At 44.7% G+C, this 27,978-nt stretch overlaps 1 protein-coding gene across 1 annotated transcript; it reads right to left on the minus strand.

Moving 5' to 3' along the window:
• Positions 1 to 27,978, minus strand: LOC120017958 (heterogeneous nuclear ribonucleoprotein L-like). The gene is made up of 11 exons (XM_038960920.1): positions 27,741 to 27,978; positions 24,769 to 24,854; positions 24,404 to 24,500; positions 24,201 to 24,273; positions 10,902 to 10,967; positions 10,262 to 10,476; positions 2,004 to 2,125; positions 1,638 to 1,839; positions 1,035 to 1,092; positions 831 to 929; positions 1 to 56 (listed from the first exon to the last, which is right to left on the minus strand). The coding sequence occupies exons 1-11, from the start codon at positions 27,969 to 27,971 to the stop codon at positions 1 to 3; spliced, it is 1,305 nt and encodes a 434-aa protein (XP_038816848.1). The 5' UTR covers positions 27,972 to 27,978.

The following is a 27,978-nucleotide window of genomic DNA, read 5'->3' on the forward strand; positions in this document are numbered from 1 at the left end:
TCAGAGGTGAGAGGACGTGGAGAAGCACAGCTTCAGGGTGTAGGGGTTAGAGCCATCTGGAAAAGGTCAGACACACTGGGTTACACACCTACTATACACACACTCACACATATTCCTACACATAAACAAACACACATGCTCATATGGCATGCCCACACACATGTTCACTCTGTTGGGGACATTGGCAGGGAGAATTCTGAACACAGCAGTGTGAAGTCTGGTCTGAGAAGAGAAAAAGGTGTGCAGCAGATGGTGCACAGACTCCGGTCCTAGTGTGCTCCCTGTCTCATGACACACACACACACACACACACACACACACACACACACACACACACACACACACACACACACACACACACACACACACACACACACACACACACACACACACACACACACACACACACACACACACACACACCTAATCTCCCTCTCTGATGACAACCAACGCCATAGGGCCAGGCTGAAACACCTGTGGAGCCAACCAACAGACAGGATAAATATTGTGAAAATCAACCACCTGCTTCTAGAACAGACAGCATTGACAGAGTTCTCCCCCTTGGATTTTATAACATGTTCCCCATGCTATTTCACTCAGGAATAATAGTGTGGCAATAAGACAGGCTATGCCAGTGCAGTAAAGGGGTAGATTGAATGTAAGATAGGATTTAGTCTTCAGGTAAATTTGGTCTGAATCCAATTTCTCTGGGCATTTCTCTGACTATGTGACACACTCAGTTATCCTGCTGAGAGTGACTACTAACGGTGGAGTGTTTGGTGCTAGAGTGCGGTCACTGTTGAGGAAAGCAAGGCCATCTGGTCACTTACTTGGTATTCTGATCTGGTAGTGGTTTAGGACGGTCAAGACCTCGACCGCGTGCGTCTTGGAGTCAAACTCTAACAACCCAGAGATAGTTTTGGAGGAGGCTGATGACAAGAGAGGACAGTAGGACAACTTAAGTATGACAGTACAGCTAACTCCTTCAACAGCCTAACAAAATTAAAAAAAAGTGAACAAAATGCTAAACTTACGCTTTGCATCAAACATCTTGAACTTGGTGAAACCTGGTACATCATGCTCTGAGCATAGCTGTAAGAAATCAAACAACAGTCAACAAGGACAGCTGAGACAACGCTCATGTTTTTCTAACCACATCCACAAGATGGAGCTCTTCAATAACGGTCAAACTACAGAGATCATTGACAGTGAATGACTGGTAGATCCATCAGTGGTCCGCTTCTTCTATGGAAGTAATTGTTCAGCAAAAGAGTTTCATCTCTTAGGCCCCCTATCCACCAAACATCAGATATCCACCCTCCTTCCAAGATCCAGCTAGCCCTCTGAAATGTAGGGGGAGGGGCTTGTAATAGTGCAGCTCACAGGATGAGAGTCAACGCTAAACCCTACCCCATACAGACCTCAGAAACCCTTCCCCATACCCTACCCTGTCATTCCAGCCATAACCTCAGCAGCTGGTACTTTCAGATGGGACGTTGCAGTAGTGCAGTATACAGGATGGGAGTTAACCATAAACCTTACCTTACTTCCTATATCCCGTCCCCTAGCCTTGACCCACAACCCCTCAGGCTTCTGCTCACATCCTATCGCTACCATTGACATCATGACAGCCCTACCCTCAGTAGCTGGTCCTCTGAAATGCAGGGAGGAACGTTGTAGTAGTGCAACACACAGGAGGGTGGCTGGATGATGTTCTTGGAGGCTTGGCCTTGGCTGGTGAAGCGGTTGTTCCTGGTCATGGCAAAGTCCTTATAGCTGCTGCTGCAGTCCTCCAGCTCAAACACCTGGCTGGGGATGACCGCATGCTGCTTGGACACACTGGAGAGAGAGAGAGAGAGAGGGAGAGAGGAGGAAGAGAGAAATGGAGAGGAAGGAATGGAATACAAAGAATGAGTAAAAAGATGCTAGATAATAACATTAATTCCATGGTTGAATACTGCAGGTGCTAAGCTATCCTCTAACATGCTAACAAGGACACTCACCAGACATTAAGCCGCTTGCCAAACACCTTGATGCTGTTGAGGTGAGTGATGGCCCTGTCCACTGCATACTCATCCCCCATCTCTACTAGGGCAGTGCCCGGGACACTCTTCATGAACTTCACCTGCCACACACACAGATTTAGACACATGATGTGCATAGCAAGCCTCAAATACTATATAGCTACATACACCTTTAGCACAGTGGTTCTCAAACCTCTCCTCGGGGCCAGCCAGACATTTCACAATTTTGTTTCACCCTGAACTAGCTAACCTGATTGACTTAGTCAAGGGCTTGATAATTAGTTGACAATTTGAATCAAATCAAATTTTATTAGTCACATGCGCTGAATACAACAGTGAAATGCTTACTTACAAGCCCCTAACCAACAATGCAGTTTAAAAAATATTAATAAGAATAAGAAATAAAAGGAACAAGTAATTAAAGAACAGCAGTAAAATAACAATAACAAGACTATATACAGGGGGTACCGGTACAGAGTCAATGTGCGGGGGCACCGGTTAGTCGAGGTAATATGTACATGTAGGTTTCTTTATTTATTTGATTTAACCTTTATTTAACTAGGCAAGTCATTTAAGAACAAATTCTTATTTACAATGACGGCCTAGGAAAAGTGGGTTAACTGCTTTGTTCAGGGGCAGAACAACAGATTTTACCTTGTCAGCTCAGGGATTCGATCTAGCAACCTTTCGGTTACTGGCCCAGCCCTCTAACCACAAGGCTACATGCCGGTAGAGTTATTAAAGTGACTATGCATAGATAATAACAGAGAGTAGCAGCGGCGTAAAAGAGGGGTTGGGGGGGCAATGGAAATAGTCTGGGTTGCCATTTGATTAGATGTTCAGGAGACTTATGACTTGGGGGTAGAAGCTGTTTAGAAGCCTCTTGGACATAGAGTTGGCGCTCCAGTACCGCTGCCGTGCGGTAGCAGAGAGAACAGTCTATGACTAGGGTGGCTGGAGTCTTTGACAATTTTATGGGCCTTCCTCTGACACCGCCTGGTATAGAGGTCCTGGATGGCAGGCAGCTTAGCACCAGTGATGTACTGGGCCGTACGCATTACCCTCTGTAGTGCCTTGCGGTCGGAGGCTGAGCAGTTGCCATACCAGGCAGTGATGCAACCAGTCAGGATGCTCTCGATGGTGCAGCTGTAGAACCTTTTGAGGATCTGAGGACCCATGCCAAATCTTTTCAGTCTCCTGAGGGGGAATAGGTTTTGTTGTGCCCTCTTCACGACTGTCTTGGTGTGTTTGACCATGTTAGTTTGTTGGTGATGCATCCTGACACCAAGGAACTTGAAGCTCTCAACCTGCACCAACACAGCCTCATTGATGAGAATGGGGGCATGCTCGGTCCTCCTTTTCCTGCAGTCCACAATCATCTCCTTTGTCTTGATCACGTTGAGGGAGAGGTTGTTGTCCTGACACCACATGGCCAGGTCTCTGACCTCCTCCCTATAGGCTGTCTCGTCATTGTCGGTGACCAGGCCTACTACTGTTGTGTCATCAGCAAACTTAATGATGGTGTTGAAGTCATGCCTGGCCGTGCAGTCATGAGTGAACAGGGAGTACAGAAAGGGGACTGAGCACGCACCCGAGGGTCCCCTGTGTTGAGGATCAGCATGGAGGATGTGTTGTTACCTACCCTTACCACCTGGGGGCGGCCCGTCAGGAAGTCCAGGATCCAGTTGCAGAGGGAGGTGTTTAGTCCCAGGGTCCTTAGCTTATTGATGAGCTTTGAGGGCACTATGGTGTTGAATGCTGAGCTGTAGTCAATGAATAGCATTCTCACATAGGTGTTCCTTTTGTCCAGGTGGGAAAGGGCAGTGTGGAGTGCAATAGAGATTGCATCATCTGTGGATCTGTTAAGGCGGTACGCAAATTGGAGTGGTTTCTGAGATAATGGTGTTGATGTGAACCATGATCAGCCTTTCAAAGAACTTCATGGCTACATACGTGAGTGCTACGAGTCGGTAGTCATTTAGGCAGGTTACCTTAGTGTTCTTGGGCACAGAGACTATGGTGGTCTGCTTAAAACATTACAGACTCGGACAGGGAGAGGTTGAAAATGTCAGTGAAGACACTTGCCAGTTGGTCAGCGCATGCTCGTAGTACACGTCTTGATAATCCGTATAGCCCTGCAGCCTTGTGAATGTTGTCCTGTTTAAAGGTCTTACTCACATCGGCTGTGGAGAGCGTGATCACACAGTCGTCCGGAACAGCTGGTGCTCTCATGCATGTTTCAGTGTTGTTTGCCTCAAAGTGAGCATCGGAGTAGTTTAGCTCGTCTGGTAGGCTCGTGTCACTGGGCAGCTCTCGGCTGTGTTTCCCTTTGTAGTCCGTAATAGTTCTCAAGCCCTGCCACCTTCGACGAGCATCAGAGCCGGTGTAGTACAATTCAATCTTAGTCCTGTATTAACGCTTTGCCTGTTTGATGGTTCATCAGAGGGCATAGTGGGATTTCTTATAAGCTTCCGGGTTAGAGTCCCGCTCCTTGAAAGCGGCAGCTCTACCCTTTAGCTCAGTGCGGATGATGCCTGTAATCCATGGCTTCTGGTTGGGGTATGTACGTACGGTCACTGTGGGGACGACGTCATCGATGTACTTATTGATGAAGCCAATGACTGACGTGGCATACTCCTCAATGCCATCAGAAGAATCCCGGAACATATTCCAGTCTGTGCTCGCAAAACAGTCTGGTAGCTTAGCATCTGCTTCATCTGACCACTTTTTTATTGACCGAGTCACTGGTGCTTCCTGCTTTAATTTTTGCTTGTAAGCAGGAATAAGGAGGATATAATTATGGTCAGATTTGCCAAATGGAGGGCAAGGGAGATCTTTGTACACGTCTCTGTGTGTGGAGTAAAGGTGGTCTAGAGTTTTTTTCCCCTCTGGTTACACATTTAACATGCTGATAGAAATTTTGTAAAGCGGATTTAAGTTTCCCTGCATTGATGTCCCAGCCACTAGGAGCGCCGCCTCTGGATGAGCGTTTTCCTGTTTGCTTCTGGCGGAATACAGCTCATTGAGTGCGGTCTTAGTGTCAGCATTGGTCTGTGGTGGTATGTAGACAGCTACAAAAAATACAGATGAAAACTCTCTAGGTAGATAGTGTGGTCTACAGCTTATCATGAGATACTCTACCTCAGGTGAGCAAAACCTTGAGACTTCCTTAGAATTTGTTTACAAATATACATAGTCCGCCCCCCTTGTTTTACCAGACGCAGCTGCTCTATCCTGCCGATATAGCGTATAACCAGCCAGCTGTATGTTGATAATGTCATTGTTCAGCCACGACTCAGTGAAGCATAAGATATTACCGTTTTTAAATGTCCCGTTGACATTTAGAGAGTTTTCATCTGTATTTTTTGTAGCTGTCTACATACCACCACAGACCAATGCTGACACTAAGACCGCACTCAATGAGCTGTATTCCGCCAGAAGCAAACAGGAAAACGCTCATCCAGAGGCGGCGCTCCTAGTGGCTGGGACATCAATGCAGGGAAACTTAAATCCGCAACTTCCGGGTTGGAGCGAGTAGTCGCATTCCGCATTCCGCTTCGCTCCACAGGTAGTATTACCATTTCATTTTCATTTTCATTACAGTACAACGGTTTGATTTGTTTGATCTTAGCTAGCTACATAGCCGTCTTTGTATCAAAGATAATTGTGTAGTTATTGAGGTTCGCTAGCCAGCTATTTTCGTCCTAACGTAACGTAACGTAGTCAACACTGCTAGCTAGCCAGCTAGCCACCGAATAGCAGCACTGTAGAAACGATTGCATTACAACGGAACGACTTGATTAGTGTAGTGTTAGCTAGCTACACAGTTGTCTTTGCTATCTTTGATTTGTTTGATCTTAGCTAGCCAGCTAGCCACCGAATAGCAGCACTGTAGAAACGATTACATTACAACGGAACGACTTGATTAGTGTAGTGTTAGCTAGCTACATAGTTGTCTTTGCTATCTTTGTATCTAAGATAATTGTGTAGTTTTGAGTAATTATCGGTTAGCTAGCCAGCTATTTTCGTCCGCCGCGCTGCCGTTCTCCTACCTAGTCAACACTGCTAGCTAACACTGCTAGCTAGCCAACTTCTACCGAATAGCAGCACTGTAGAAACTTACATTACAACGGAACGACTTGATTAGCGTAGTGTTAGCTAGCTACATAGTTGTCTTTGCTGTCCTTGTATCCAAGATAATTGTGTAGTTTAGAGAAATTTAGAGAAATTGTCGAGGTTACCTAGCCAGTTAGAGGTTACCTAGCCAGCTACACTTTCAAACAAAGTCAACAACGCAGCCACTGCTAGCCAGCCTACTTCACCAGCCAGCAGTACTATATCATTTTAGTCAATAAGATTTTTATTTTTTTTGCAACGTAAGCTTAACTTTCTGAACATTCGAGACGTGTAGTCCACTTGTCATTCTAATCTCCTTTGCATTAGCGTAGCCTCTTCTGTAGCCTGTCAACTATGTGTCTGTCTATCCCTCTTCTCTCCTCTCTGCACAGACCATACAAACGCTTCACACCGCGTGGCCGCCGCTACTCTAACCTGGTGGTCCCAGCGCGCACGACCCACGTGGAGTTCCAGGTCTCCGGCAGCCTCTGGAACTGCCGATCTGCGGCCAACAAGGCAGAGTTCATCTCAGCCTATGCGTCCCTCCAGTCCCTCGACTTCTTGGCACTGACGGAAACATGGATTACCACTGATAACACTGCTACTCCTACTGCTCTCTCCTCGTCTGCCCACGTGTTCTCGCACACCCCGAGAGCTTCTGGTCAGCGGGGTGGTGGCACTGGGATCCTCATCTCTCCCAAGTGGACATTCTCTCTTTCTCCCCTGACCCATCTGTCTATCGCCTCCTTTGAATTCCATGCTGTCACAGTTACCAGCCCTTTCAAGCTTAACATCCTTATCATTTATCGCCCTCCAGGTTCCCTTGGAGAGTTCATCGATGAGCTTGACGCCCTGATAAGTTCCTTTCCTGAGGATGGCTCACCTCTCACAGTTCTGGGTGACTTTAACCTCCCCACGTCTACCTTTGACTCATTCCTCTCTGCCTCCTTCTTTCCACTCCTCTCCTCTTTTGACCTCACCCTCTCACCTTCCCCCCCTACTCACAAGGCAGGCAATACGCTTGACCTCATCTTTACTAGATGCTGTTCTTCCACTAATCTCACTGCAACTCCCCTCCAAGTCTCCGACCACTACCTTGTATCCTTTTCCCTCTCGCTCTCATCCAACACTTCCCACACTGCCCCTACTCGGATGGTATCGCGCCGTCCCAACCTTCGCTCTCTCTCCCCCGCTACTCTCTCCTCTTCCATCCTATCATCTCTTCCCTCTGCTCAAACCTTCTCCAACCTATCTCCTGATTCTGCCTCCTCAACCCTCCTCTCCTCCCTTTCTGCATCCTTTGACTCTCTATGTCCCCTATCCTCCAGGCCGGCTCGGTCCTCCCCTCCTGCTCCGTGGCTCGACGACTCACTGCGAGCTCACAGAACAGGGCTCCGGGCAGCCGAGCGGAAATGGAGGAAAACTCGCCTCCCTGCGGACCTGGCATCCTTTCACTCCCTCCTCTCTACATTCTCCTCTTCTGTCTCTGCTGCTAAAGCCACTTTCTACCACTCTAAATTCCAAGCATCTGCCTCTAACCCTAGGAAGCTCTTTGCCACCTTCTCCTCCCTCCTGAATCCTCCTCCCCCTCCTCCCCCCTCCTCCCTCTCTGCAGATGACTTCGTCAACCATTTTGAAAAAAAGGTCGACGACATCCGATCCTCGTTTGCTAAGTCAAACGACACCGCTGGTTCTGCTCACACTGCCCTACCCTGTGCTTTGACCTCTTTCTCCCCTCTCTCTCCAGATGAAATCTCGCGTCTTGTGACGGCCGGCCGCCCAACAACCTGCCCGCTTGACCCTATCCCCTCCTCTCTTCTCCAGACCATTTCCGGAGACCTTCTCCCTTACCTCACCTCGCTCATCAACTCATCCTTGACCGCTGGCTACGTCCCTTCCGTCTTCAAGAGAGCGAGAGTTGCACCCCTTCTGAAAAAACCTACACTCGATCCCTCCGATGTCAACAACTACAGACCAGTATCCCTTCTTTCTTTTCTCTCCAAAACTCTTGAACGTGCCGTCCTTGGCCAGCTCTCCTGCTATCTCTCTCAGAATGACCTTCTTGATCCAAATCAGTCAGGTTTCAAGACTAGTCATTCAACTGAGACTGCTCTTCTCTGTGTCACGGAGGCGCTCCGCACTGCTAAAGCTAACTCTCTCTCCTCTGCTCTCATCCTTCTAGACCTATCGGCTGCCTTTGATACTGTGAACCATCAGATCCTCCTCTCCACCCTCTCCGAGCTGGGCATCTCCGGCGCGGCCCACGCTTGGATTGCGTCCTACCTGACAGGTCGCTCCTACCAGGTGGCGTGGCGAGAATCTGTCTCCGCACCACGTGCTCTCACCACTGGTGTCCCCCAGGGCTCTGTTCTAGGCCCTCTCCTATTCTCGCTATACACCAAGTCACTTGGCTCTGTCATATCCTCACATGGTCTCTCCTATCATTGCTATGCAGACGACACACAATTAATCTTCTCCTTTCCCCCCTCTGATAACCAGGTGGCGAATCGCATCTCTGCATGTCTGGCAGACATATCAGTGTGGATGACGGATCATCACCTCAAGCTGAACCTCGGCAAGACGGAGCTGCTCTTCCTCCCGGGGAAGGACTGCCCGTTCCATGATCTCGCCATCACGGTTGACAACTCCATTGTGTCCTCCTCCCAGAGTGCTAAGAACCTTGGCGTGATCCTGGACAACACCCTGTCGTTCTCAACTCACATCAAGGCGGTGACCCGTTCCTGTAGGTTCATGCTCTACAACATTCGCAGAGTACGACCCTGCCTCACACAGGAAGCGGCGCAGGTCCTAATCCAGGCACTTGTCATCTCCCGTCTGGATTACTGCAACTCGCTGTTGGCTGGGCTCCCTGCCTGTGCTATTAAACCCCTACAACTCATCCAGAACGCCGCAGCCCGTCTGGTGTTCAACCTTCCCAAGTTCTCTCACGTCACCCCGCTCCTCCGCTCTCTCCACTGGCTTCCAGTTGAAGCTCGCATCCGCTACAAGACCATGGTGCTTGCCTACGGAGCTGCGAGGGGAACGGCACCTCCGTACCTTCAGGCTCTGATCAGGCCCTACACCCAAACAAGGGCACTGCGTTCATCCACCTCTGGCCTGCTCGCCTCCCTACCTCTGAGGAAGTACAGTTCCCGCTCAGCCCAGTCAAAACTGTTCGCTGCTCTGGCACCCCAATGGTGGAACAAACTCCCTCACGACGCCAGGTCAGCGGAGTCAATCACCACCTTCCGGAGACACCTGAAACCCCACCTCTTTAAGGAATACCTAGGATAGGATAAAGTAATCCTTCTAACCCCCCCCTCCCCCTTAAAAGAGTTAGATGCACTATTGTAAAGTGGTTGTTCCACTGGATATCATAAGGTGAATGCACCAATTTGTAAGTCGCTCTGGATAAGAGCGTCTGCTAAATGACTTAAATGTAAAATGTAAATGTAGTTTAATCTTCCTCGTAGGTCGTTGTTTTTATTTTCCAATGATTGCATGTTAGCTAGTAGAACGGAAGGCAGTGTTTTTTCCCCCGATCGCCTACGAATTCTCAGAATGCAGCCCGACCTCCGACCTCTTTTTCTCTGTCTTCTCTTCACGCAAATGATGTGGATTTGGGCCTGTTCCCGGGAAAGCAGTATGTCTTTCACGTCGGGCTCGTCGGACTCGTTAAAGAAAAAAAAAGCTTTTGCCAGTTCGTGGTGAGTAATTGCTGTTCTGATGTCCAGAAGTTATTTCCGGTCATAAGAGACGGTAGTAGCAACATTATGTACAGAATAAGTTAAAAAATAAGTTACAAACAACGAAAAAAACAGAGAAAAACCCCCCACAGTTGGTTAGGAGCAGGTAAAACGTCAGCCATCTTCTCCGGCGCCATGAATCAGATGTGCTCTGGAATAGATTAAATCCATGGGACAGTTGTGGGTCCCCAGGAGAGATTGAGAACTACTGCTTTAGCACACCTACTTCAAACAGAAATACTTCAAACAGAATAACACACACTGACAACAACAAAAAATGAATTCATCAAAGAAATGTTCATTCACACTCAAACTATCACAAACACACACATGGATGCCCTCAAGTCCCTCCTAAGGTGGACCTCTGCTGCTGACCTTTTCGATGTTGCCATAGAGACAGAAAAGGTTGAAGATGCGGGTGCAGTTCATCTTGGTGGGGTGCAGGCCGCTCACCATGGCGACAGAGCTAGAGCCGTGGTTGTTGTAAGAGGAGCTTTGGGGCAGGGGGTAAGCCACCACCTCTGGGATGTCGTGGGAGCTCAGCTTGTACCTGCTGTTCCCTGGGAGAGGCAGCAGGGGGCAGTGTGACCCTGGAATACATAACACAAGGGGAAAGGAGGAGGGGTTACAACTTTCACTTCCACCTGAGTTGTGTTCAGTAGGCATGAAACTGGATAAAACATTTTGAAATGGAGGAGGTCAGCTACTACTTTCTTGTCCTGTTTGATCCTACTAAACACAACCCTGATGGTAAAAGGAGTCTGGAGGTGGGTTATGTATGGGTAGCCTCTGGAGACAAAGCAGGGTGGGCGGTCTCTACTCTCTAATCCTCTCACCTTCAGATAAGCTTGGGAATCTATACCATCCGAGGCATAGAGGTGGTTGGGCAGGGTTTTACCTGAGGAATAAGGAGTGTGGATGGGGTGGATAATGTCGCAGTTTGTGTCTAGAGATGGAGGAAGCCGATACACTAAGTAATGTGGTAGTGTTTTGGTGCTGAGAGGCGGGATCTTACCGTATCCATTGTCTCCGTAAGAGGACGGGTGCTCTCCCAGTATGGCCTGCCTGCCCTTCCCACGCTCTGAAACATCAACACATCCACAACATAGGGAGAGAGTATGAGGTAAATGGCTCTGGGCTACAAATTCAAATAGGTGCTATTCACATAGACACAGGTCATTGGAAGTAAAGAAGCAGAATAATTAGAGGCGACAGAAACCCTGTGACATTACAGGTGAGTATGAGTACACCGACTGGGGAAACCCACTCTCTGTTGACATCTTACTTTACATTACAAGTTCACATAGTAACAGTGCAGGCATAAGGCACAACAGGGCACAATAATGAAGTCAAAGCTACATATGGAAAAAATGCTATTGATTAACACACATAATAATACTTTTGGGGGGGGGGCTTATATTTGTCCTGTTACACACAAGTGTGTAATAGAAATGTGTTTCTTGCATATCCCAACTCCCCCTGAGACACCCACAAAGAGTAGGGTCATCATTGTACAGCACCCCTAGAGCAATTAGGGTTGTGCCTTGCTCAAGGGCACAGCAACAGATTTTTCACCTTGTCGGCTCCAGTATTCAAACAAGCAACCTTTCAGTTACTGCCCCAACACCTGCCGCTCTATTAGAGCATGCTCCTGGTAATAATTTGCATTAGAAGGACTACAATGCCACCACAGTTGTACCTTTACCATAGTAGTAGCACTTTAAATAGTAGTACTATGTTGTACTAATACACACAGAGAGAAGAAGACGCCAATACATGTTTTAAAAAGTAGGTCCAACTGTTAACCCCAACGGCAGTTCACTTTAAAAAATACAATTTAAATCCTTCACAACCTATAGACAAGGAACAGTAGAGAGAAAACACAAGAATAGAAAGAAACATAAAATATCACATTTAAAAAAAGGGGGAAAACATTGTTACATTTGTAATACAAAGATTGGTGGAGGAATAGTACCTGAATTACATCACTAGCGTGAACAGTCAGCAACCCTCTCACTGAGGTCTTGGCTTTATTGGCACAGGTTGTCTCTTTCAGCACAAGTGCACAACATCAACCTGTGTTACATCATCATACAGTCAGTTCACATCTGCCACAGAATCACAGTGAGATACATGGAGGCACAGGATGGACAAAGAGCAGCTGCAGTCCCATCTCCCACAAGAACAGTCCCAAAGGAGCCCTCAACATGCCTAATAATAGTTCAAATCAAATATTCAAATCAAATTTTATTTGTCACATGTGCCGCATTCAACAGGTGTAGACCTTACCATGAAATGCTTACTTACAAGCCCTTATCCAACAATGCAGTTCAATAGAGTTAAGAAAATATTTACTAAATAAACTAACGTATCATTATTTTTTAACCTTTATTTAACTAGGCAAGTCAGTTAAGAACAAATTCTTATTTTAAAATGACAGCCTACCCCGGCCAAACCCTCCCCTAACCGGACGATGCTGGGACAATTGTGCGCCACCCAATGGGAAGTAAAAAAAATTAAGCAAAAAAATCGAATCAAAAAGTAACAAATAACGAGACTATATACAGGGGTACCGGTACCGAATTATTGAGAGAGAGAAAGCTCATCAAACAGACAGAGTGACCTTCAGTCACAAATTAGGGACGTGCAGCAGGGTTCATTGTTTTATCTGCTGTGCAAGCGTAAGTCACCTAACCCCCCCCCCCCCCCCCCCCCCCATCTCACGCTACGGCCCCTCCCTCCACAATCAGGCCACGAATACCCTCAAATACCCTGAAATCCCCCTCCCCTCACAAATCCCCCTATTTCCTCTAGTCTCCTCGTCCTTTTGGTAGAAGGGAAAACGATCCATCATTAAGAACTCCCTCGGAGAGACTGCAGGCCCCTGCTGTACACTCAGCTTTACACTGCACATCCTCTAGCCTCCATTTGTCTTGAACGCACCGCACAACACGGACCGCGGAACGAGGGAAAGCTCGGTTTGTTGTTTTGGAAAGTTAGTTGTTTTAGAAAGTTTTGAAAGTATATTGAAAAAATGTAGTTACTATCTAGCTACCTTTTGAGTTTGGATCCCGCGACACGGTTGGCATCAGTTGATGGGTCTGCTACTATCTGTCCAGAGATCCTGCCAACCAAGGCCGGGTCTGAGGAGCTGCTTGGTGTAGAAGCTAGCCTAAATGATAGCTAGCTGCCATCAAGCTAGCGGTGTTTTCTTGAGAGCATAAACGCAGCCCGCGATGCAGATAGCCATTGTGGCAGGGACCACGGATTGTCCCAGGTTTGTGGCTCTCTAGATCTCTGCTGTTTGTTGTTTTCAATCTTCCCTGCGAACTGCCCTGTCTGGGAATGTGAGGAGTAACAGCGTAACCTAAATTTTATTTTATTTATTTAACTAGGCAAGTCAGTTAAGAACAAATTGTTATTTTCAATGACGGCCTAGGAACAGTGGGTTAACTGCCTTGTTCCAGGGAAGAACAACAGATTTTTACCTTGTCAGCTCGGGGATTCGATCTTAACCTTAACCTTGTAACCTTTTGGTTACAAGTCTAAACGCTCTAACCACTAGGCTACCTGCCGCCACATTGCTATCCTAACAAAGACCAAAGCCGGCGGGAGTACCGTTGAGGACAGTGGTGTCTCTCTATCACAGGTGAAGGATCTTTAAACAAACAAAAAGAGTTCTACAAGCAGTTGTTACAACAACAAGAAAATAGCTTCAAGTGTTTTGTCCGAATACTGGTGGAGTCAACTAATAAAAGAATGGATGATCTGACCAGAGAGGTCCAGGACCTGAAGAACCGTTTGCAGTTCTCCCAGGGTCAGCTCGATGAGTTGAAACAGGAGAATGGCAAGATGACAGCAATCTGTAAGTCATTGAGAGAGGACATCAGATCTGTGTGTGAATCCATGATAACAATGACGGAGAAATCAGACTCGAGGGACAATCAAGGCGGAACAACATGGTTGTGGACGGAATTGCAGAATCTCCACATGAGACCTGGACGGAGTCTGAGGACAAAGTGAGGGAAATGATCTCAGAGAAACTGAAGATGGACCACAGGAAGATTGAGGTGGAGCGTGCCCACAGGACTGGAAAACTCACCACCGGCCCAGGTAACAGGCCCAGGTAACAGACCCAGCTAACAGGCCCAGGCAAGTGGTAGTGGTAAAGTTCCTGAGGTTCAAGGTACATCTTCCTCAACGAAGACTATCCTGAAGCTGTGCGCCAGAAAAGGAAATAACGCATCCCAGACATGAAAGCTGCCAGAGCGCGTGGGGACATTGCTTACATCCGCTATGACATTGCTTACACCCGCCCTCCCAAAAGCCAGGAAGGGATGAAAGAGCCAAGCCTATGGGTTGATAGCTTCAACCCTGCAGCACACACACACACACACACACACACACACACACACACACACACACACACACACACACACACACACACACACACACACACACACACACACACACACACATTGATTAATGGACTGCTGAATGTATATTTTTTTCTCTTGCTTTGTTTGCTCTTTTCCATATCATGTCTATCTCTGATAAGCTACCCAGGAAGGGGCTGAAAATGGCCCATGTTAATATATGTAGCCTTAGAAACAAGGTTCATGAAATCAATAACTTGCTAACATCAGATAACGTTCATATATTTGCCATTTCTGAGACTCAGATAATTAATTTGATGATACAGCAGTATCTAAATAATATGTGTGAAATGCTTGTTAGTGTATGTGATGTAAACAGAAATGTCTACTTTCTTGGGAACCTGAATATTGACTGGTTTTCATCAAGAGAGTAACCAGTGCCTTTAATCTGGTTCAGGTTATTAATCAACCTACCAGGGTGTTTACAAACACTACAGGAACAAGATCATCCACATGTATTCATCACATTTTAATACTGTAGAACTTTGTTCTCAAGCTATATCCGTACCCATTGGATGCAGTGATCACAATATGGTGGCTATATCCAGGAAAGCCAAAGTTCCAAAAGCTGGGCCTGACTAAAGTAGTGTATTAAGATTTTGCTGTGACTACGTGGATGATGTTAAAAATATTTGTTTGTCTGATGTGACTAATAAGAAGAATCCAGACGCTGCACTTGATTCATTTATTATTGATTAATATGCACCTGTTAAGAAACTGACTGTTAGAACTGTTAAGGCTCCATGGATTGATGAGGAATTTAAAAACTGTACGGTTGAAAGAGATGGGGCAAAAGGAGTGGCAAATAAGTCTGGCTGCACATCTGACTGGCTGACTTACCGCAAATTGACAAATTGATAAAACTGTATTATGAAGTTAAGATCAATGATATAAAGAATGATGGAAAAAAACTTTGGAGTACTTTAAATTAAATTATGGCCAGAAAGACAAATTGAACTCTATTTTTAATTGAATCAGATGGCTTATTCATCACAAAACCATTTGATATTGCCAATTATTATCTTTGCCTCTCTTTTTTAGTGGGTAGATCAGCTTTAATATTGCAAATAGATTGTGGCTTCTGTCAATGTAATTGTCTGCATCCTTTCCAATCCCCCCATCTATTTGTGGGGGTCAAATATATTATTTGAAATATATATTTTGTAAAATACATTTTCCTTTATTATTGTTCCCTAACTCTATCACCCCTCCCCTAATTGGAGTAAACTAATGGACAACAATACTTAGGCTTCCACTTCCAGTTTATATATACATTTCATGGACAGTATATTTTTTTACATTGGTTATCTTTTGTTTGTTTTAAGTCCCAGCCTTCAACTCCCCTCAACCCCTCCCATCTATCTCTGAAGACCATCCAGTTTCATTTCTAGCTGCCATATATTTTCCACTGTGCTGTGATGTTTCACAAAAGTTCTGAACCTTTCAATTCTCATAGTTTCTACAGATTGTAAAATTAAAGAGAAACACCTTTGATAAGAGTATTATTATATTATTGATCGATTGACTATGACTTATCAAATCCCCCAGCAATGCTATTTGCAGTCAGCTCCAAGTAAAACATTCCTGAACCTGGAACCAAAAACAAGCTCAAGTTGAAGTCGGAAGTTTACATTTAAACTCAGTCTCACAATTCCTGACATTTAATCCTAGTAAAAATGTCCCTAGGTCAGTTAGGATCACCACTTTATTTTAAGAATGTGAAATGTCAGAATAATAGTAGAGAGAATGATTTATTTCAGCTTTTATTTCTTTCGTCACATTCCCAGTGGGTCAGAAGTTTACATACACTCAATGAGCATTTGGTAGCATTGCCTTTAAATTGTTTAACTTGGGTCAAACGTTTCGGGTAGCCTTCCACAAGCTTCCCACAATTAGTTGGGTGAATTTTGGCCCATTCCTCCTGACAGAGCTGGTGTAACTGAGTCAGGTTTGCAGGCCTCCTTGTTCGCACACACTTTTTTAGTTCTGCCCACACATTTTCTATAGGATTGAGGACAGGGCGTTGTGATGGCCACTCCAATACCTTGACTTTGTTTTCCTTAAGCCATTTTGCCACAACTTTGGAAGCATGCTTGGGGTCATTGTCCATTTGGAAGACTCATTAGCGACCAAGCTTTAACTTCCTGACTGATGTCTTGAGATGTTGCTTCAATATATCCACGTAATTTTCCTGCCTCATGATGCCATCTATTTTGTGAAGTGCACCAGTCCCTCCTGCAGCAAAGCACCCCCACAACATGATGCTGCCACCCCCGTGCTTCACGGTTGGGATGGTGTTCTTCAGCTTGCAAGCCTCCCCCTTTTCCCTCCAAACATAACGATGGTCATTATGGCCAAACAGCAAAGTACGATCTTTGTCCCCATGTGCAGTTGCAAACCGTAAACTGGCTTTTTTATGGCGGTTTTGTAGCAGTGGCTTCTTCCTTGCTGAGTGGCCTTTCAGGTTATGTCGATATAGGACTCGTTTTACTGTGGATATAGATACTTTTGTACCCGTTTCCTCCAGCATCTTCACAAGGTCCTTTGCTGTTATTCTGGGATTGATTTGCACTTTTCGCAGCAAAGTACGTTCATCTCTAGGAGACAGAATACGCGCCCCCTTCCTGAGCGGTATGACAGCTGCGTGGTCCCATGGTGTTTATACTAGCGTACTATTGTTTGTACAGATGAACGTGGTACCTTCAGGCGTTTGGAAATTGCTGCCAAGGATGAACCAGACTTATAGAAGTCTACAATTTTTTTTCTCAGGTCTTGGCTGATTTCTTTTGATATGCCCATGATGTCAAGCAAAGAGGCACTGAGTTTGAAGGTAGGCATTGAAATACATCCACAGATACACCTCCAATTGACTCAAATGATGTCAATTAGCCTATCAGAAGCTTCTAAAGCAATGACATCATTTTCTGGAATTTTCCAAGCTGTTTAAAAGGCACAGTCAACTTAGTGTATGTAAACTTCTGACCCACTGGAATTGCGATACAGTGAATTATAAGTGAAGTAATCTGTCTGTAAACAATTATTGGAAAAATTACTTGTGTCATGCACAAAGTAGATTTCCTAACCCGACTTGCCAAACTATAGTTTGTTAACAAGAAATTTGTGGAGTGGTTGAAAAACAAGTTTTAATGACTCCAACCTAAGTGTACGTAAACTTCCGACTTCAACTGTATATATGGGCAGTACCAAAACAAATTATCTAATTATTCTGTCTCTTCACAGCAAAATCTGCAGAGCTGGGATCGTTTTATCCCCCATATATATAACATTCTATTGGTTGTAAGACTTTTGTATAACAATTGCAATGGAATGTTTTGAATCTGGCGTCGTTTTGTGTTTCAGTTCATAAAACCATGTGCCATGGAATCGGTACATCTAAAATCACCTCCCAACTATTTTGCAACCTATATGGTGCAGCTGTCAATTCTTTTGTAATTTTGGTCTTTAATGCAGGGCCGACAGACAAGTTCTTTACCGTCTCCCATTTCCACTTGCCTTCTCTTTTTTTGCGGTAATACTGCAGCTGGTTGTAATTTTGAATAGAACAGACATTTCCATATATTTTGGTTATTTGCATGTGTGACATAACTCCACCATTCCTATTTATGATACAATTTACAAAGATTATACAGTTTCTAAAAATGTTCTTCCAAAATTTTTTTTTTTTAATCAATTAGTATATTTGAGTTTAACCATACTATTATTTGAATGATTACTTCATTGGCAAAGCAGGCAAACTTTTCAGAAAATGCCAATAGCGAACACTGAGCCATCGTTCTCATGCATGAAAAAACTAAGAATGAAGGAAAGCATTGTAAGTTTGAATTTTGGAAAGTTAGTGTGGAAGAGTTGGACAAATGATTGTTATTGATCAATAATGACAAACCTCCTGGCATTGACAACTTAGATGGAAAGCTACTGAGGATGGTGGCTGACTCTAAAGCCACTCCTATCTGTCAAATCTTTCATCTGAGTCTAGAGGAAAGTCTTTGTCCTCAGGCCTGGACGGAAGCCAAAGTCATTCCGTTACCCAAGAGTGGTAAAGTGGCCTTTACTGGTTCTAACAGCAGACCTATCAGCTTGCTGCCAGCTCTTAGCAAACTGCTGGGGAAAAATGTGTTTGACCAAACACAATGCTATTTCTCTGTAAACAAATTAACAACAGACTTTCAGCATGCCTATAGAGAAGGGCACTCAACATGTACTGACTGACACAAATGAATGATGATTGGTTGAAAGAAATTGATAATAAGAAGATTGTGGGAGCTGTACTGTTAGATGTCAGTGCAGCCTTTGATATTATTGACCATAAACTGTTGTTGAGAAAACGTATGTGTTATGGCTTTTTAACCTCTGCCATATCGTGGATTCAGAGCTATCTATCTAATAGAACTCAGAGGGTTTTCTTAAATGGAAGCTTCTCTAAGGTCAAACATGTAAAGTGTGGTGTACCGCAGGGCAGCTTTCTAGGCGCTCTACTCATTTCCATTTTTACCAATGACCTGCCTCAGGCATTAAACAAAGCATGTGTGTCCGTGTATGCTGATGATTCACCTACAGTGGGGAGAACAAGTATTTGATTCACTGCCGATTTTCCTACTTACAAAGCATGTAGAGGTCTGTAATTTTTATCATAGGTACACTTCAACTGTGAGAGACGGAATCTAAAACAAAAATCCAGAAAATCACATTGTATGATTTTTAAGTAATTAATTTGCATTTTATTATATTATATTATAATTATATTATTATTTATATATATCAGAAAAGCAGAACTTAATATTTGGTACAGAAACCTTTGTTTGCAATTACATACGTTTCCTGTAGTTCTTGACAAGGTTTGCACACACTGCAGCAGGGATTTTGGCCCACTCCTCCATACAGACCTTCTCCAGATCCTTCAGGTTTCGGGGCTGTCGCTGGGCAATACGGACTTTCAGCTCCCTCCAAAGATTTTCTATTGGGTTCAGGTCTGGAGACTGGCTAGGCCACTCCAGGACCTTGAGATGCTTCTTACGGAGCCACTCCTTAGTTGCCCTGGCTGTGTGTTTCAGGTCATTGTCATGCTGGAAGACCCAGCCACGACCCATCTTCAATGCTCTTACTGAGGGAAGGAGGTTGTTGGCCAAGATCTCGCGATACATGGCCCCATCCATCCTCCCCTCAATACGGTGCAGTCGTCCTGTCCCCTTTGCAGAAAAGCATCCCCAAAGAATGATGTTTCCACCTCCATGCTTCACGGTTGGGATGGTGTTCTTGGGGTTGTACTCATCCTTCTTCTTCCTCCAAACACGGCGAGTGGAGTTTAGACCAAAAGCTCTATTTTTGTCTCATCAGACCACATGACCTTCTCCCATTCCTCCTCTGGATCATCCAGATGGTCATTGGCAAACTTCAGACGGGCCTGGACATGCGCTGGCTTGAGCATGGGGACCTTGCGTGCGCTGCAGGATTTTAATCCATGACGGCGTAGTGTGTTACTAATGGTTTTCTTTGAGACTATGGTCCCAGCTCTCTTCAGGTCATTGACCAGGTCCTGCCGTGTAGTTCTGGGCTGATCCCTCACCTCCCTCATGATCATTGATGCCCCACGAGGTGAGATCTTGCATGGAGCCCCAGACCGAGGGTCTGAATTTCTTCCATTTTCTAATAATTGTGCCAACAGTTGTTGCCTTCTCACCAAGCTGCTTGCCTATTGTCCTGTAGCCCATCCCAGCCTTGTGCAGGTCTACAATTTTATCCCTGATGTCCTTACACAGCTCTCTGGTCTTGGCCATTGTGGAGAGGTTGGAGTCTGTTTGATTGAGTGTGTGGACAGGTGTCTTTTATACAGGTAACGAGTTCAAACAGGTGCAGTTAATACAGGTAATGAGTGGAGAACAGGAGGGCTTCTTAAAGAAAAACTAACAGGTCTGTGAGAGCCGGAATTCTTACTGGTTGGTAGGTGATCAAATTCTTATGTCATGCAATAAAATGCAAATTAATTACTTAAAAATCATACAATGTGATTTTCTGGATTTGTGTTTTAAATTCCGTACTTGTTCAAATACTTGTTCTCCCCACTGTATATCCGCATCAGCAACCACAGCTGGTGAAGTCACTGAAACCCTTAGGTGGCCAGTAACAAACTGGTCCTGAACATCTCTAAAACTAAGAGCATTGTATTTGGTACAAATCATTCCCTAAATTCTAGACCTAAGCTGAATCTGGTAATACATGGTGTTGCTGTTGAACAAGTTGAGGAGACTAAATTACTTGGTGTTACCTTAGATTGTAAACTGTCCTGGTCAAAACATATAGATTCAATGGTTTTAAAGATGGGGAGAGGTCTGAGGTCACATTCCACAAAGCAAGTCCTGTAGGCTCTAGTTTGATCTTATCTTGATTATTGTCCAGTCATATGGTCCAGTGCTGCAAAGACCTAGTTAAGCTGCAGCTGCCCCAGAACAGAGCGGCACGTTTTGCTCTACATTCTAATCAGTTTTGCTCTTCACTGTAATCAGAGGGCTAATATTAATACTATGCATACCAGTCTCTCTTGGCTAACAGTTGAGGAAAATCTGACTGCGTCACTTCTTGTTTTTATAAGAAAGATTAATGTGTTGGAAATTCCTAATTGTTTGTATAGTCAACTTACACACAGCACTGACACCACCAGGCATGCCCCCCATATCCAAAACAAATTCAAGGAAACGTACAGTATTATACAGAGCCATGAGTGCATGGAACTCCCTTCAATATTATATAGCGTAAGTGAACAGCAAACCTGGTTTCAAAAAACAAATAAAGCAACACCTCACGCCACAACGCCTCTCCCCATGTGACCTACTTGTTTGTATGTACTGAAATGTACAGTATGTGTAACTGATAGATGCTCGCGCACAGACACACACACACACACACACACACACACACACACACTACATGTTAATGTTTTTAAATGTATGTAAATTGTAAAGTATTTTGTCTGTAATGTCTTTTTTGTTATATGTCAGACCTCAGTAAGACTAGCTGTCACCGTTGGGGATCCTAATTAATCAAATCAAAAGCTACCAGAGATTTGCTTTGGCAATCATCATTTCCCTGCTGAGCTGATAAGAAAATGAAAGCGCTGCTTCTCTTCTTGACTGACTTTCTACATTTTTGGGGAAATGGTCCATTAGATTTTCAGTGTAAATGGCTAGTTATTACCCCACCCAAGCTGAATGCTATTTCCTACAAAGGTGCCAGGGGGTAAGGATCATAGCTGAGGAGGAGGCCTACTACAGATGTAGGATCTTAATTTGGATCTTAATTTGATCACCCTGCTGCAGGAGAACTTTCCTGCAATGCAGGAAATGTAAAACTTGTACTGTATTTCAGGCTTCTGAAGTTTGTTATTTATCAACCCCTACAAAAAAGCCATATATTATAATCCACATAATAATTCACATTTGCTATTGCTGCAGGATTATTTTCTTGCTGTAGCAAACTGGCTCAAATTAAGATCTTTGCTGTAGGCTACAGCAATATGAACCCTGCTGCGGTTAAAGCATCTCAGAGGGGACGTGATGTCACAGAGAGCCTCTCTGGCTGGTCCCCTTGGGATGTAAAACAGACACTTTGTTGTTGCAGTTGGTAGAGCATCAAGTACTAACACGTTGTAACACCATGTTAACACCTGTTCCACAATGCCAGGGAAATTGGTTCTGTATCAGAAGGTGCTGCAGACCAGATGATAGATAGAGTAGAGGTCTGGGTTACTTCATTCTAGCTGATAGAGCTATGACTTATCAGCAGAGCTTGACTTGGGCAGGAGCTCACAGGAACTGAGTACTGCTTGAGTTCCTGCAACTCTTATAGAATATTAGATTAAAAGTATTGGGGAGTTCTGGCACCTAAATAATAAACAGTACCGGTACCCAAAATGAGTACCGACACTATTTCAGTCCAAGTTAAGCACTGTTTATCAGCTCACATAAAACGGGCTGATATACAATCCAACACCCAGTATAATAAAGGTGTGAGGGTGCTTCAAAGTGAATAAAATATCAGTTCCTCTCAGGTAAGCAGGTAAGCATGTTACTTAAGCAGTGTGTCCCGAGTTAAGAGCTGTCCACAGAGGACACTGGAGGAATCAATTAGAATGCTGTGAGAATGCCACAGCAGGAGGCTAACTCACTCTCACTGGGGTTTCAAATGAGTTTTCTTGCCTGAGTTTTCTAATTTAGCCACGCAGTAAAGGGAGATGTTCATCGTAAAGTAAACCTCCTAAGCTGGTTACTAATGTCCCCTGGTTAGTCTGAATAGATAGATGCACTTTAAGAGACAAGGGGCTATGACATTCACAGAGCTGTGACTTTCAGATGGAGATAGAGAAGTTGGACCTCTGATAGAGGGACTCCAGGTCTCACAGAGCTGTGACTTTCAGATGGAGATAGAGAAGTTGGACCTCTGATAGAGGGACTCCAGGTCTCACAGAGCTGGGACTTTACTAGGGAGTTGAAACAATCATAAAAGGAACTGTGACTCTCTTCATCCACACAATGTGCTTCCATTAACAGTGCATGCAATAATTATTATCTAAACTTTTCTCTCTGCTAAAATAGGCATTTCAACACATTGACATTGACAGAAATACTATAATATAAAGTATAGTTTATAGAAGAAGATAGTGTCAATTTGGTATTTAAGTAGATTACAGAGCATAGGTGTGTATCTTATTGTCTGATTTAACAGAATACAGGCTTTCTCTACAGGCTTGAAGACAGAGAGAAATGCACTTTAATGTTCCAATGTCCAGACTAGGGATTGTATACACTAATACATAAATATTTCTACTACTGGTCATTTGGTGAGGGGATATAAAGGGATTTAGCCAGTCAGAGTACTGACTGAATAAGATCAGGATGCAAGCAAGAGAAGAAAATAGGTCCAGTCTAAAAGCAGTCAGTCCTCCAGCCATGAGGTGGCACTGGCGGGTTCTCCTGGGCGTGTTGATGTTGAGGTTGCATGAGGTCAGGATGAATGAGTAGTCTTTCTCCCTCTCTCTTGAGGTTTGGGTGAAGATGGATGCATGTTGTTGTGCAGGGTCAGCCTGTCGTCCATTCCCCTCTCTCTCTCTCTCTCTCTCTCTCTATTCCCATGGGCGGCAGGTGCAGGCTTGTGAGAGACGGATGTGAGAGTGTGTTGCTTGGAGAAGGACGCCCAGTGGGTCGATCTTGTGTTGGCTTGGTTGACTGCAGGTCTGTGGTCCATACTGGTCCTTAAACACCTTCCAATAGGTGCGCTACAGTGACAATGATGACTTCACATAAACAGGGCCATATCTCTGCTCTTTTTTCAAACAGCATCTGTGCTACTGTAACATTCCTCATACAATGATAAAACCACCGTACCCACATCAGCCTCTGACTCAGTATCTCTCTGTCTCACATTTAGCAACGTTAGCGAGGATATAGAGAAGTATCGCCAAGTATCTGTTTCATTTTAGCTGATGCAGACTAAACTCAAGACAAATTGTCTTTCTCTCTCTCTCTCCTCTCTCTGTCGCTCTCTCTCCTCTCTCTGTCGCTCTCTCTCTCCTCTCTCTGTCGCTCTCTCTCTCCAACAGCTAAGATCTGATTTATCTACAGCCTGCAGGAATGAAAAGAGAGAAAGAGCCACACTTATTTGATATCCTTACCGCTCCTTTCCTGCTGTTCTGTTTGCAGGCTGAACAAATTTGAGTTACTGAGCCAGAGGGAGAAAAACCTGACTCTGCCCTGCAGGCTGCCCATGGACTCTCTGACAGCCCGATATTGCAGGTTTTAGTCCTAACACAGCAGCTTCTACACAATGAGAGTGCTCCATAGCCTACAGAACTAGGAGCAGATTGTTACCTCTTCGGACCAGGTAAGGCTTTGTGTAGTCCCAGCTCTCGTTGTCATTTCTGATCACGTTCAAGCGAGTTGGCTACAGGGGGGAAACAACAGATATGTTGTTGCATGCTGAGGCTGATCATCAGGAAGTGCTCTGGTGTTTTAAACAAAATCTATTTGCTAAGAATTATATATGTGATTGCGTGTGGTGAATATAGACTTACCCTTGCATATTCAATTTTTAAGGTGCAGCAGCCGGCATAGATGTCAGCTCCATTGAGAGCAGCCTTAGCTTTCTGAGCACACTCGACGGACTCAAATGTGAGGAGGGCAAGTTAAGGACAACAGCAAAACAACCAACGAACATCAAGCCTCAATTCACAATTACAAGTCCCCGGATAGAAGTTATAAAACCTCTAAACCCATCAACAAAAACAAGTCTATGCTCATTGAATAATTTGACTTGGGGATACCTTTCTTATTGGCTCACCCTCCACCGCTAACACTCACACCCTAACAGACAGACACCCTAACAGACAGACAGCCTGTCAGCCAGACAGCCTGTCAGCCAGACAGACAGAAAGGATATTCCACCATGGCCTGGATGCCGTTGCGTTTGAAGATGACGATGCGCATCACACTGCCGATGGGGTTGCAGACGGTGTAGAGAACATCCTTGGAGACAACAGAGGGAGACAGAGAGAATGTTTTAGTCAGCTCTCACCAAGGCTGCAGACGGAAGATAAAAGCTCCAATCAAATCAAATCAAATTATATTTGTCACATGTGCTGAATACAACAGGTGTAGTAGACCTTACCGAGAAATGCTTACTTACAAGCCCTTAACCAACAATGCAGTTCAAGAAATAGAGTTTAGAAAATATTTCCTAAATAAACTAAAGTAAAAAATAAATAAAAAAGTAACACAAGAAAATTACATAACAACAATGAGACTATATTCAGGTACCAGTACCAGTGTTCCTTGCCTCGTAGCAAGCAGAAAAGGCATTTAGCTCGTCTGGTAGGCTCGCGTCACTGGGCAGCTCGCGGCTGTGTTTCCCTTTGTAGTCCGTAATAGTTTTCAAGCCCTGCCACATTCGACGAGCGTCAGAGCCGGTGTAGTATAATTCAATCTTAGTCCTGTATTGACGCTTTGCCTGTTTGATGGTTAATCTGAGGGCATAGCAGGATTTCTTATAAGCATCCGGGTTAGAGTCCCGCTCTTTGAAAGCGGCAGATCTAGCCTTTAGCTCGGTGCAGATGTTGCCTGTAGTCCATGGCTTCTGGTTGGGATATGTACGTACGGTCATTGTGGGGACGACGTCGTCGATGCACTTATTGATGAAGCCGGTGACTGAGGTGGTATACTCCTCAATGCCATTGGATGGATCCCAGAACATATTCCAGTTTGTGCTAACAAAACAGTCGTAGCACCCGCATCCTCTGACCACTTCCGTGTCTCTCTAATCAGACTCTGTTTGACTCAATAATAAGACAATTCAACCCTATCCATGACCAGCGTGCATACTTCCTGTTTAAGTTTTTGCTTGTAAGCAGGAATAAGGAGGATAGAATTATGGTCAGATTTGCCAAATGGAGGGCGAGAGTGAGCTTTGTATGCGTCTCTGTGTGTGGAGTGAAAGTGGTCTAGAGTTTTGTTTCCTCTGGTGGAATTAGGTCAAACGGATTTAAGTTTCCCTGCATTAAAGTCCCCGGCCACTAGGAGCGCCGCTTCTGGATGAGCATTTTCTTGTTTGCTTATGGCCTTATACACCTCGTTGAGTGCGGTCTTAGTGCCAGCATCGGTTTGTGGTGGTAAATAGACGGCTACGAATAATATAGATGAGAACTCTCTTGGTAGATAGTGTGGTCTACAGCTTATCATGAGGTATTCTACCTCAGGCGAGCAATACCTCGAGACTTCGCGCATCAGCAGTTATTGACAAATAGACACACACCCCGCCCCTCATCTTACCAGACATAGCTGCTCTGTTCTGCCAATGCACGGAGAAGCCAGCCAGCTCTATATTATCCGTGTCGTTGTTTAGCCACATCTTGTGAAACATAAGATATTACAGTTTCAAATGTCCCGTTGGTAGGATAGTCTTAATCGTAGATCGTCCAGTTTGTTTTCCAATGATTGCACATTGGCCAATAATACGGAGAGTAGTGGTGGTTTACCTACTCGTCTGCAAATTCTTACAAGACACCCCCCCCCCCCCCCCCCCCCTTCACCGTCTTTTCTTCGCGGATGACAGGGATTTGGGCCTTGTCTCAACAAAGCAGTATATCCTTCGCGTCGGACTCATTAAAGTAAAAATCTTTGTCCAGTTCGAGGTGAGTAATCGCTGTTCTGATGTCCAGAAGCTCTTTTCGGTCACAAGAGACGGTAGCAGCAACATTATGTACAAAATGAGTTACAAACAATGTGAAAAAACAAGCAAAAAGCACAGTTGGTTAGGAGCCCGTAAAACAGCAGCCATCCCCTCCTGTGCCATTACACAATTATACAATAGCGAGAGCAATCTGGATGCAGGAACCTATATGTTCCATTTTAAAGTTCCATTGGTCTTGATATAAGATACTCTAGTATGGCATTGTATGTCTATCTATAAGAGTGAGTGTATATCTATGTGCATACATCTATCAGTCCTTTAGTGTGTGTGTTCATTCTTCCATAATGCTTGTATGTTCTAGCACAGTGACTGTGTCTCTCTAATCAGACTATGTTTGACTCAATAATAAGACAATTCAACCCTATCCATGACCAGCGTGCATAACTATTGTATTTCCTCTATGCTCAGCTGGAATTAGACACAGGGAAGCAGTGCTGGATGCTTTCTCAGCCTATTTGTTCATCCATATCTGAGGAAGACTGATATATGTGCGCTTCCTGGTATTCTAATCATCAGACACATGCTATCTGAACACATCTACAGACGCCCCGCTGAGATCCCTCTCTATCTATCAGTACCTGAGAGGGAGAAAGGCAGAAAGAGAGCAGGGGGAGATGAGAGAGAGAGCAAGGGGGAGGGGGATATGCAAACTCCGGGAGAAATAAACCTTGAAACAGCCCGAGGATGCTTTAAAACACTACTTTCTAAATGTAGCCCGTCAGCTCACATTAGGAGCGAGAGGGAGACAGAGAGTTAACATTGAGATATAGAGGAGTGAGAGAGCAAGAAAGAGTAAAAAAAATGATAATACACAATGCTTTCGATTCATATATTCACTTGACTACTGATAATATGGGCAATAATCAAGGACTCTCGTTAGCTACTGTTACCAAGGTGAGAGAATAGCATACATACAGTACCAGGGGCGTGGCACAGAGCGACTTAATAACTGCCACTGTGGTAATGGTTCTTTGTCGCTCAGTTGATAGAGTATGGTGCTTTTAATGCCTGGATAGTCGGTTTGATTCCTGGGACCACCCATACGCAAAATGAATGAACACATGACTGTAAGTTGCTTTGGATAAAAGCGTTTGCTAAATGGCATATATTACATATATTTGATCATTCTAATGTATAATACAGTATGTATTTTCAGCACTGATTACCGTGGTGATGGGGTAGAGGGGATTCTGGATAGACAGGAGCAGGACTTTGTTGCCACTGTTGGGGTTGTCTGAGTTGGTGGGGCGAGTGATCCTCTTGCTGGTGGAGTAGTTGAAGAAGGCCTGCTGGCCTGCGATGTAGACGGCCTCGCTACTGCCACATGCCACACACTTATCAGCACTCTCCACCATCTCAAACTCCACCAGCGCCTGCCGCTTAAAGGGCATCATCATCACATAG

The sequence above is a fragment of the Salvelinus namaycush genome, chromosome 22, assembly GCF_016432855.1.
Source record: "Salvelinus namaycush isolate Seneca chromosome 22, SaNama_1.0, whole genome shotgun sequence".
NCBI classification, from domain to species: domain Eukaryota; kingdom Metazoa; phylum Chordata; class Actinopteri; order Salmoniformes; family Salmonidae; genus Salvelinus; species Salvelinus namaycush.